This window comes from Dendrobium catenatum, unplaced genomic scaffold, assembly GCF_001605985.2.
Source record: "Dendrobium catenatum unplaced genomic scaffold, ASM160598v2 fragScaff_scaffold_938, whole genome shotgun sequence".
Taxonomy (NCBI): domain Eukaryota; kingdom Viridiplantae; phylum Streptophyta; class Magnoliopsida; order Asparagales; family Orchidaceae; genus Dendrobium; species Dendrobium catenatum.
The window spans coordinates 210632-223905 of NW_021319400.1; the positions used below are offsets into that span (position 1 = coordinate 210632).

At 31.1% G+C, this 13274-nt stretch overlaps 1 protein-coding gene across 1 annotated transcript in view; it reads right to left on the reverse strand.

Moving 5' to 3' along the window:
* Window positions 1–1585: 1585 nt before the first annotated feature.
* The window catches only part of LOC110103178 (ABC transporter I family member 10), a 27219-nt gene continuing 15530 nt past the window's right edge, over window positions 1586–13274 (reverse strand). Inside the window, exons 4-6 of the mRNA XM_020831811.2 lie at window positions 2987–3112; window positions 2783–2905; window positions 1586–1846 (exon numbers count right to left, since the gene is read on the reverse strand). Of these exons, the coding sequence (XP_020687470.1) occupies window positions 1637–1846; window positions 2783–2905; window positions 2987–3112 (459 nt within the window). The 3' untranslated portion in view covers window positions 1586–1636. The remainder of the gene's footprint in view (window positions 1847–2782; window positions 2906–2986; window positions 3113–13274) is intronic.

A 13274-nucleotide genomic window follows, 5' to 3' on the forward strand; every position in this document is an offset into this window, starting at 1 on the left:
AACCACATATGCTAGTACTAGTTCGTTGTGGACTTCCTCCATAAGTGCCTTCCGCGCCATTCTTTAAGTTTATCTTCATTTCGTACTTGCCTCTCAATGAGTTCAATAATTGAATTAACCTCTTAAAGTCTTTATGCATGAAGGATGAATTAACCTCAAATTTTTTCTGCCTAGAAATGAATTACATGAATTCAATAAGTCAATATGATTTCTACCTCATAAATGAGTTCAAAAATTGAAAGTCTCAGATTTGGCAAATTATTAGGTCCGGTCACCGGACATATTTCTAGGTCGGGACATCCAATAAAAACTTGCCATGTGGACTTTTCTTTAGGTGCGCTTTGACTACACATTGACTGTGCTTTTTTTACTGCACTTTACCTGCGCTTTTGACTGAGATTTTTGACTCAAAGCACAGTCCATGTGGCAAATTTTTAGTGGATGTCCGGACCTAATAATTTGTCCTCAGATTTAGGCTTCGTTTGGGGCGGCTTTCTTAATGCTTTTTATTACAAAAATTCTAGTTCAAAAAATTTTTGTTCCAAATTTTGCTTTATAAAGCAGTAAAAAAAGACTTCTCAAATAAGCCTTAAGATTCATTTGGTAAATTTTTTTTATTATTTTGCTTTTCAGATCATAATCATAATTTTTATTTGATCTCTTTTTTTTTTTTACTATATTAAACAAATTTTATATTAGAAAATTATTTTCTACAACAGCTTTAAAAAATTACTTCATCAACATCAGCTTTGCAAAACAATACAAAAACCACCCCAGACGGATCCTTAATTTCTTGCTACCATTGATCATAATAAAGTAAAACATAAGTTTTAATACTGGCATTAGAAAAAGTTCACAAAAACAATAAATCATATGACTGATATATATTATATAGAAAAAAAGGGATAAACTTTAAAATAGTCCTCTAACTATTAATATATGTAAACACCTTGCTTTAATTTAGTCTTTCAATAATATAAAATTGATCCAAAATAATTTTTTTTGGGATTAAATTTGGATCAATTTTATATAATAAAAAAATTGAATTGAAATTAATTTTATATCATAATCAAACTTGGAAAATCATTTTAGATCAATTTTAAATTATTAAAGGATTAAATTAGAATTATGTTAGATTCAGAGACTAAATTAGGCGCCACATCAAATAGTCTAGAGACTTTTGAGTTTTTTTTTCTAATTCCAGACTTATTTTTTAATAAAAAATACAAAACAAACAATCAAAATAGGGCAGTTAAGAATAATAATAATAAAGTTGTGTGATAACAGGAAGAAAACTATTTTGCTACACAAAACAATAACCAAAGTCAATATTTATCATAAGATAAAATTACATTGTCATGTATTTCTAATTAAGGCTTTATTTGAGACAACTTTCTTGCTACTCATCAAACCATTTTTTTAATATAAAAACTTATTAAACTAAAAAATTTTTTTAGGCTTCATTTTGGACGGCTTTTTTATTGCTTCTCAAAGCTATTTTCTAGTACGAAAATTAAAATTTTGTATAAAAAACAGCTTTAAAAAATAGTAAAAAAACCATCCCAAATGAAGCCTTAGACGATCTAAGCCATACAGGTATCAGTTACTCGTTCAAATTCACATAAGAAAAAAAAAATTACAGATTGAAATGTTCAATGTAGTTCGCTTGCTTTTGTTTCAGGAAATCAATGATACTTGGAACATCACCATGCGTAACAATACGTCCATCTTCCATATAAAAAGCACCATCTGCATACTTCAGTTCTTCTAGCCGATGTGTTACCCACAATGCAGCAACTTCTCCATTACTAGAAACACAGTTCTTAACTGCTTTGATTACTCCCAGCTGGTGCAGAATGCAAATAAAAATAAGTTTAATGATCATTTGGTTGCTTGTGAATAGAAGATATGTGCTAGAAAATACTGAAAACTTTTAGGTATTTTAAAGGTATTTGGAAAGTTAAAATTAATGTTAATTGCTAACTATATCCAACTAAGGCTTTGTTTGGGACAGCTTTTTTACCACTTCTTAAAGCAGCTTTTTAGTACATAAATTAAAATTTTTGTACTAGAAAGCTGTTTTAAGAAGTGGTAAAAAAGTCATCCCAAATGAAGCCTAAACGATGGAATCTAAGATATTTATGATTTTTCTAAGCATAATTTGTAACTTCAGGCAATCAAATGAAACTTGAGTATAAAAGTAAAATTACTTAAGAGGAAATTTTGAGAAAGTCTGTACAGTTTGAAATTAATATTGATGTTCAATCACATCCAATTGAATGATAATGTAACAAATTTAATTTGTAAGTTCACGCAGCCAACTGATGAGAAACTGAATATTTTCTTGTACAAGGGAAGGACCTTACAGCTAAAAACTAAGAAAAAAATGAAATGCTTAATATGACTAAAACGCATTCCAGAAAAGTTCCAAAGGCTAACTGCGTTTGTGAGGAGAAAACTAGAGATTGAATTTCAAGTTGTTTTTCTTGCTTGGAGATAAAAATAACAAAAACATTAGTAAGCATTGCATTGCATAACATCTCAATGGATGTTTCATACAAGCTTAAGGAAGGGTCATAACACAAGCTTTTTGCACATTAGACAGAAGCATCAGGTAACAGTGGAAGGATTCAGTTATCTACCTGGTCGTTAGTAGTGTATAGTTGAAGAGAAATAAATATTTCAATGATTAAGAAAAATGGCCAAGGCCAAGGAAAGGAAACACACCAAATCAATAAACAAAAAGAAAATTGATTGCTCAGACGATAGATCAAATGATTACCTGGTCATACTCATCCAAAAAAGTTGTCAACTCATCCAATAGTAGAACTTTGCATGCTTCAGCTAGAGCACCAGCAATAGCAACTCTTTGCTTCTGACCGCCACTGAGAGTCTGAATCGGCCTCTGTAAATAGCAACAAAAAATGCTAATCCATATTGTCGCCAAACGGCGGAAAGCTTCATTTATTTTATTTCAGAAACATACTTGCGAGTATTTCAACATGCCAACAGCATCCAAAGCAACTGAGACTCTTGATTTTACTTCATCTGGTGTCAAATGAAATTTGCCAAGACCAAATGCTACATCTGCTTCTACTGTGGGCATCACAACCTACAAAATGTATTGAATTTTAATTTCCATTTTCTAGACAAAGATATCAAACAGGCAATGATGCTATACCTTATGCCATCATAACCAACAACAATAGCCTTATCTCAACTATGTGGAGTCGGCTTTATGTGAAACGAGAGTTAAATGGCAACGTAAAACCAAGAAGAAAACGGGAACAGGAGGAAGACGATGATCATATCAGATGACTCTCATTCATTATTACTTAATCAAAACATTGCTACAGTAATACGGTTTTTATAACCAAAAACTAAATGATTAAAGTGACTGCTGTAGCCGCCTAGTCAGACCACCGCGACTCACTGAGTCATGCCAGAGTGAGTGGGAAGCCATCTAGTTGAGATGATGGCAGGGATACCGAATAAGCACAGTGAGTCGCTATCAACACAGGCTAATGAAGTGTATGGTTTAACATTATGAATCATCATTTTTCATTCATTCCATATGGGGTCAAGATGTTAAACCAATTGTTTGTAGTTCTTTTTGAAAAAAACTACTATCCATGACATCTTGGGTTTACTCATTTTAATGCATAAACATTTGACATTAATTTTGTGTCCTTTATTGGACATATAAATCACTTAAAATTATCCATATCTTGTAGATGCCACTCATATATACCATTCATCGAATATAATCAACCTTTAATTTAACATTCATAACTTTGTCAAAAATTAATCTAAATATTCTCATTTTTATTCGCACTCAACTTAGCCATTAATAACTTTTTACAATCCAATACTTGTTGTATTTATAAAACAAACTAGCCTAATTGTAGTTTGTCACCACAATATCTACCTATCACGTGATGCTCATGAGTCACTTCTCACTTTTACTTACCCAACCCTAACTCTAAAAGTTACATTTTCATTTCTTCCTTGGTGCTCATCAAATTATTTTTTATGATACTTGAACATTTGCCTTCTCATAATAACAAAATTCATATAAAACTTCATTCTCTGCCCCCTCTAATTTTTCATTAATTGTCTTAACACCAAAATTGTTGCCATAATAGATCTTACTAATATGAAAATAAATTGACTATCTGAAATTGACTAATTTTTCATATTGCAATGCGCTCTCTTATAGCTTCATTGTTTGAATCCCAAGTTTCATTCCTATATAATTAACAGATGGTCATCTTTATTCTTAAATACTATTACAAAAAAATTATTCTCCAATCATTTAGCACTATTATAGTCATCAAAGTTCTATTAAAATGATTTGTTAACCGCATCTTAGTAGATATCAGATCAGAACAAAAAGCTTTACCTTTAAGCATCTACTTCAAAGAGAATGTCATTTTAACTTTTTTTTAATCAATCTATAGCATACCTTATTATTTTGTGTATTATATTATTCCAAAATAATTTATTATTTAAACACTCATTGATAGTTTATGGAAGTATTCATTTTTGCATGTCTTCATCTTTAACTAAGATCTTATCATCTATGTTTTATGTGCATCTAAGTTCATAGTCTCTAGATCTATTACAACAAAAACAACAACAACATCAAGCCTTTATCCCACTAACGTGGGGTCGGCTACATGAATCCTTTTTCTTCATTGTGTCATATTAAAAGTCAAATTCTCATTTAAATCTAATAAAGAAAGATCATTTCTAATATTTTATAATCAAGTCTTTTTAGGTCTGCCTCTACCATGAATATTTTCAAGTCTCTAGATCTATTATCAATTAAAAATACATAGTACAAATTGAACCTTGAATCATTAATTGTTAACACAATCGAAACAATAGTTTCTAAAAATATTCAATGCAGGAATCCAAAGAAATATTAGATGAACCTCCAACAAGAACCATGTTAAGAACATAGGAGAAGAAACATGGCCTACCTTCACAGAATAATATGGAAGTATCTAAACTGACAAGCTCAATAAAGTACTTTAGCATCTATGAGTAAAACTGTAAAAGCACATTCTTTTTCACATTTCATTAAAGCTACTAGCTTAAAAGTTTGAAGTCATCTTTCAAACACCACACGATAGGGAAATATTTATGCTTGGTTCAATTACCAACCGATAAGGAAATCTTTATGCTTGGTTCAAGCTGTAATATCCTTAAAAATAATTGTTCAACCCGATTTGATTGAAATGACTGCATCGTTTCTATTATTAGAATGGGAGATAAAGTCAAAAGGGTGTTTGTACCTTTAAAATTGAGAGAAATGGGGAGACGAATGGGAACCATGAGAGATAGCGAGATAGATCAAAGCATTCAATGACCGAGTGAGTTTGAGATTGAGAGAGAGAAACTGTAAGTAATTGAGTGAGGAAAATGAGAACGTTCAGTGTCTTCAGGCAGAGTCGTGCGTGAGGCCTACGGTGTAAGCATCTCGCAAGTTGTGTCAAAGAGAGGGAATAGACAAGTGACAAAAGGTTAGTGAAGATGCACGGGGAAGATTAGCTTTTTTTAATATGATAAATTCATTTATCATTTTATTATTAGAAAAAAAATAGTTTTTAAGAAGGAATTGATATTAAGATTTTAAAGGGAGAAAAGAGAAGAAGATAATTGAAAAATTTATAGTATTAAATTATATTCTTAATTAATAAAGAAAATATGAAGTTGAATTTAAATGATAATTTAATTTTAGAATTCTTTTTTAAATAGAAAATAATAATAGTAAAATTGTAAATTCATATCAAATGATAAAATAAAATAATAAGCAAAAAATTATATGTTTAAAAATAAAAATTAATTGATTATTATGTATTTATATTTTAAAAAGACTAGGTTAGAAAGTATTAAAAATGACTTTTTTTATTAGATTTAAATGAGAATTTGACTTTTAATAGGACACAATAGAGAAAAAAGATTAAATGTAGTTGGCTTCCAGTAATGGGATAAAGGTTTGTTGTTGTTGTATGTCTAAAAGTAAGAATGCGTCTTGTTTAAAAATCTCACTATATTACTATAATTTTGAAATATGATGCACTCACTAAGTTATGTTAATAATCGCTCATATTATTTAACAAATATACACATGCATCACATGGAGAAATTTAAATGTGTAGAAAGAGAAAAAATGTACACCAAGCTAGATTGTGACACAAAGAATGCTTATTATGATAGGACGGAAGCCTATTTTTTTCAAGAAAAAAAAAAGTTGAAGTTGTTTGGTAATTAAACAAGAATATCGATAAGACATAAGATTTTGAGTTTAATCCACCATTGGATACTTGAAAAATGTGATATAAAAAATACCAACTGATTAGCCTTCAATTATAGGCTTAAGCTTTTGAGTTAAAAATAATTTTGACCATTATACACCATATTAGCCTAGGTCCAATTAATCAAGTCAGCATAAGAATTTGAATCAGGTCAATTCGCTGATTATGAACTAGCTTGAATAGCCTACAACATGATGCTTGTCGAGCCTTAAGTCACTCAAAGCTTTCTTGAGTCGCCCGGAGCTGAATCTCATCGAGACACCCAATAATCAGTTCTAACTAGGTCCTCAATATTGAGCTACTAACTCGTTTGAAGGACTCACATAACTTGTCAATTAGTTAAGGCTATTCTCCAATAAAAAAACAAAAATCTCTTAGATTACTCACCAACTGATTATATGTTTTTGCTAAAAATGATTGCCAAAGGTAGCCTCCCTCAATGCAAAACTCACCCAAGGTTCTAGGCTACAAATTTACTACTAGCATAATTCACTCATTATAAAGCTAACTACATCTAGTTCCATCTATGTAATTATGTTATTTAGTCAATTCTGTAATTTAACCATCAACACTCATACACATAAATAGGAGATTATTGGTTGTGTGCAGGAAAATGAAACAGTATACCATGAAACTATATCACAAAAAAGTTCTATTTAGAATCTATAAAAAATTAACTTCATAATATCTCTTTTCAGTGGATTTTCTCTCTATAACTCAGTTTAACTCACCTTTGTCTGTTAAAGGGGATATCAATTCACTTAGAGAATTGTTGAGGCCTAGTTTCTCTCTTTCCCTATGCTCTTTGGATTTGATTTATTTGTTTAGAAAAACCTTGATATTTTTCCAAGAATAAAATTGAATCAAACATCAACTTTGATGTGGTAAGTATGGAAAATTTATAATGAACCTTGGATTTATAAGCGTCTGTGCTAATGTGTCAAACATATATCAAAGATCTATGCAATCTATAGAGCCATTGATCCATATCAGCTCAAGGCACCCAAGTTGAATTGGGTTAATCAGAACTTTTACACTAGTTATTCTCGATTTTAAGAAGGGAATTCAACCTCAATCTAAAACTCACCTGAGGTTCAACAAGTGAATACTCATATTCGCCAAGGTTAAGTGAATTAAGTTATCGCGAGCTAAACTGGTTTCAACAAGTTGTTGATTGTGAACCGTCTTGAACTATATACAACTTAAAGCTCGATAAGCTAGAAGTAGCCTAAAGCCTTGAGTCAACTAGTGTTGAATTTCATTAAGTTGTCCAAGAAATAATTCTAATTCAACCCTCAATATTAACCTACTGAAGTCACATGAAAGACTCACAAAGTCTCCCATCATTCAAGGCTATTCACTCAAAGAACTCAGGAACTTGTCCATAAAATTCACAAATCAATTAGAGGTTCACACTAATAAACTACTCCATCTATCACAATATGCAAGCAACATGCTCTCTGTCTTCTTAAATAATACCTCAACCATGTACAGGGCTATGCCCTATCTTTCCACTAAAATAAATTATTACATGCTCTATTTAACTGGAAGCAAAGCAAATGTAATGAACCGAATGGGTGGCCCGTTCAACTGAATCGGCCAACCCCCCCTTTTTATAGCCGTGACTCCTACTCCTACAGGAGTCGGCTCGAAAATCGCGAAACAGAGAGAGGGGCGTACGACCGAGTGATCGTGCGAGAGAGGTAAGTTTGTTTTTTTTTTCTCAATTTTAGCAAACTATTGTTTTAAATGATAAGAATTAATCATTCCTTTTCCTTCCTACCATTAAAGGAGTGATAATTTTGGGAAGAAATTTCTGTGGACGAGAAGAACGATTGAGAAGAAAAGAGAAGAAGGTTTGCTGAAATTCTTCCTTCATTTTTCTTATAAATTTCATCGATTTCTTCACTTAAACGCGAGTGATATTTTCACAAAGGATAACGAAGAGATTTAAAAAATTCGGGAAAGAAAGAAGAAGGATTTTGAGTTGGAATAATCATCTTTTAGTAAATGATTTTATTTTCATATGTCTTATGTTAATTTTGTAGAATAAATCCTTAAAATTTATTTTATGACAATTTTAGAAGGAAAGAAAGAAATCAAGTGGTACAAGTTGGGTTCTTCAAGGAATTCAACAAGGATAAAATTTTGAGACTAAGGTTGAGACAAGGATCGACGAACTGAAAGATCAAAGTGGGTAAATTATATTATTTTATGATTTTATTCATGTTTGCAATCTTCTACGTAATTGATTAATTTTTATATTATAAAATGTTGAAGGTATAAATATCTTATGATTTTATAGTCTTAAGAACAAATTCATCCGCTATAAAGATTTGAAAGTTAATGAAAATGAAATGTAATATTTACAGGGATATATGTAAGATATGCTATATGTAATTGTAATAATAATGATGAAAATAATAATTAAAAGGGAAAATAGAAAAGAAAAAGAGAAGCAAAAAAGTTATATATGTATGGAAATAAAACAAATATAATATAACAAGGAAAAGGTATTGAAAATCTATAAGAGTTCACCCCCTTATGATACTGGTTGGGGATGTCATACTCGTGCACGTAAAAAAGGAAAAGGTAATCAAAATGAAAAAAGGTTGTACCTTTGGGTACATTGAGACGGTGCTTCTATATGAATTAAATGAGAAAAAGAAATATTAAAATTATAAAATGTTTAAAATATTTTAAAGGAAAATGATCGGATATGTATAAATTACTAAAATGAATGAAATAAAGTTAAGAAATGATTGGATGCATATTAAAGATGATAAGAGTATTGTAACTAAGAATATTCATATTAATTGTTCTAATAGTTATCAACTAAGTTTATTTCGTACACTCATTCCATTAACTAATATTTTCAGGTAAAATTTTAAATTCTTGGAATGGCTGATAGGGAAGAATATGTTTATAGAAAACGACATGCAAATGATAATATATAAAACGATTGATGAAAATGATTAGTTTTGATATTGATTGATTTATAGTTTTCTTTATTGTTAGTGGCTCATCAGTTTATTCAAAAGTTTATGTTAATATATATATTTTTGAAATTTGAATGAAATTGTAATACCGTCCGACTTTCAGTTCCCGCATCGTTAAATCGAGTATCTAGGTCGAGTCGTGACAAAAGTGGTATCAGAGTTAGATTTAAAAATATGAATCATACTGAAACAACCATTAGGATAATTATTAAAGAAAGAAAGATTTAATATAAAATGAATTATTTTATTGATAACAAGAACCAAAATGATCCTAGAGAAGATGAGGAAGTAGAAGAAGTGGGAAGATCAGTGCCTAATGTTAATGCAGATGCACTAGCACAAATGATGAAAACTATGACTCAATTGATTCAAGACTCAAGGAATCAACCATTAGGTAGTAGTAGTGGTGGGAGAATGGTTATGGATAAGTATCTGAAATTGTTTCAGGATATGAGACCGCCTTTATTCAAGAGAGTTAAGAGACCAGTAGAAGCTTAAAACTGGTTATTAAGAATTGAAAAGATTTTATAAGGAATGATTTGTCCAAAAGAGAGAAAAGTTTCTTTAACAACCTTCGTACTTGATGGAGAAGCTGAAAGATGTTGTAGAGGTTTGTATCAAGATAAATTTGAAGGAATCCCTAGCATGCAAATTAAATGGAATAATTTTACTCAGGTATTCAGGAATTGGTTTGTACCTCCTTCTATGAGGAGGCAGATGCATGACAAGTTTATGAGATTGATACAAGGAGAAAGATCAGTTATGCAGTATGAGGCTGAATTTACAACATTAGCCATATATGCTCCTCAATTAGTACATACTATGGAGGATAAATGCTATCGATTATTAGCTGGATTGAAGGATGCAATTAGACAGCCTATTGTTCCATTTGAGATTGAAGATTATTCAGTATTAGTGAAAAGGGCTAGGAGGATAAAAGCAGACCTGCAAAATACTCAAATAAGACGTGATTTTCAGAAGAGAAAAAGTGGTGAAATTATGGGATCCCCTTAGGATTCACATAATAAATCTCCTTCACAAGGTGGAAAATTTAATTGGAAGAAGACAAAGTTCAGCAGCAATGATAGTTCAAGTGTGAACAGTTGCAGCAAGTGTAGAAGACAATATAAAGGAGAATATTTATCTGGTACAAATATTAGCTTCTGGTGTCATCAACTGAGTCATATAGCCAAGAACTATCCTACTTTGGGGCGAAGACCGACAGGAGAGTCAAAGATAAATACTGGATCTTAGAGGAATATTAGAAGAAAAAGAACAGGGGAATCAACTGCTTCTACTTCAGGACTAAGTCAAAGTCGACAGAATACTCTGCATAGAGTATATGCACTGACTCAGAAGGATGCTAAGGATTCACCTCAAGTAATTACAGGTGATAAAAATGAGAAGTGAATGAATACGTAGTATGAAAACATTATTAAATGAATGATATATGTTTATGTTTCTTTATGTATGTAACTTTTATAGGTATGGTAATGATGCAAGGAAAGTTTGTACATTTTTTTTGATGCAGGAGCTTCACACTCCTTCATTTTTAGAGGAATTTGTTGAATCAGTTGGGATGAAGGTTTATGAGACAAGTCTAATTTTGGAAGTTTTAATGCCAAATGGATCTATTATGAATATAAATGGTGTATGTTAAGTGACTTTCAAAATAAATGAAAGGAAATTTCAAGCAACAGTGAATGTTTTACCATTATGAGAATTTGACATGATATTAGAAATAGATTAGTTATCAAAACACTTTGTGATTATTGACTGCAATAGGAAAAATGTTAAATTTAATTTCCCGGGAGAAAGATAATTGAAATTCTATGGAGAGAGAGGAATTGCTACAATGATAATCACTTATATGAAAGCATACAAATTTATATCCAAGGGATGCCAGTGTTTTCTTGCTCAAGTTAATGATACAAATAAGAAAGTTAAAGAATTGAAAGATATACATGTAATCAAAGAATATCCAGATGTGTTTTTGTTTGATTTGTCAGGATTACCATCAGAAAGAGAAATATATTTCACTATTGAATTGATATCGGATTCAAAATCAGTGGCAAGGGCACCTTATAGAATGACAGTTAAAGTGTTACAGAAGCTGAAAAGTCAATTACAAGAATTGCTAGATAAGGGATTTATCAGGCTAAGTTCCTCACAATGGGGAGCTCCAATATTGTTTGTCAATAAGAAAGATGGAAGCTTTAGAATACACATAGATTACAGAGAACTGAATAAGCTTACTGTTAAAAATAAATATCTTTTACCCAGAATAGATGATCTTTTCGATCAATTGGAAGGAGCTACAATTTTCTTTAAGATAGATTTGAGATCTAGATACCATCAATTACAGATTAAAGAGGAAGATATAGCAAAGAAATCTTTTCAGAATCAGATATAGTCACTATGAGTTAATGCCTTTTGGAGTGACAAATGCATCAGCTGTATTTATGGATTTGACAAACATAATTTTTAAGTCATTTCTGAACATATTTGTAATTGTGTTTATTGATGATATCCTGATTTATTCAAGAGATGAAGAAAGCCATTCCAGTCATCTGCAGGCAATGTTGCAAACACTTACGGAGAACCAGTTATATGCTAAATTTTTAAAGTGTGAATTTTGGTTGAATAGTGTAACTTTCTTTGGATATGTGATCAGTGATGAAGGTATTTCAGTTGATCAGAATAAAATTCAAGCTATTTCAAATTGGCCACAATCAACGATAGTTACAGAGGTGAGAAGTTTTACGGGTCTTGTTGGTTATTACAGGATGTTCGTAGAGGGATTTTCTCAAATTTCAATGCCGTTATCAATATTAACTCAAAAAGCAGTGAAATTTGAATGGAGTGATCAGTGTGAAGAAGCTTTCAAGAAGTTAAAGAATTGCCTAGTGATTATCCCAATTTTGACAATTCCATAAGGTTCAGAAGGGTTTCAAATTTTCTGTGATGCTTGCTTAAGGGGACTTGGATATGTACTGATGCAACATGGTAGAGTGGTGGCTTATGCTTCAAGGCAACTGAAAATTCATGAAAAAAATAACCCCACTCATGATTTAAAATTGTCAGCTGTAGTTTTTGCACTCAAAATATGGAGACATTACCTATATGGAGTTAGATGCGAAGTGTTTATAGATCATAAAAGTCTCAAATATATTTTTAATAAAAAAAAACTTAATTTGAGACAACGAAGGTGGTTAGAGCTCATTAAGGATTATGACTTGGACATACAGTATCATCCTGGAAAGACAAATGTGGTTGCAAATGCACTTAATAGAAAAGCTCTTGAAAATGCAAATTGGCTAATCACCCAGCAGGAGCAGATAATCAAAGATATGGAAAAATTAAAGATTTCAGTGGTCAATCAAAAAGAGACTAAAGATATATTCTTAAATCAGCTAGTGATCCGATCTACTTTGAAAGATAAAGTGCTCAATGCATTACCTCAAGATGAAAATTTTTTGGTCATCATAAAGAAAGTGCAAACAAGACAGTTAGAAAACTTCGTTATAGATGGAGAAGGATTATTAAAGTATAAAGACAGGATTTGTATTCCCAATATTGAAAGCTTAAGAGAAGAGATATTACAGGAAGCTCACCTCTCAATATATGAAATTCATCCGGGCAATATAAAGATGTATCATGAAGTAAGAGGATTATTTTGGTGTCCAAGGGTAAAGAAAAATGTTGCAGAATTTGTAACAAAATGTATTCACTGTTAGATAATCAAAGAAGAACATCAAAAGTCATGTGATCAACTACAACCCTTACCTATACCTGAGTGGAAATGGGAGGACATTGCAATGGATTTTATGATTGGATTACCCAGATCAAGGCAGAGTAGAGATACAATATGGGTTGCTATTAATAAATTAACCAAGTCAGCTCATTTCTTACCAATAAAGCAGACAAATTCAGTGGAGAAGCTGACAAAATT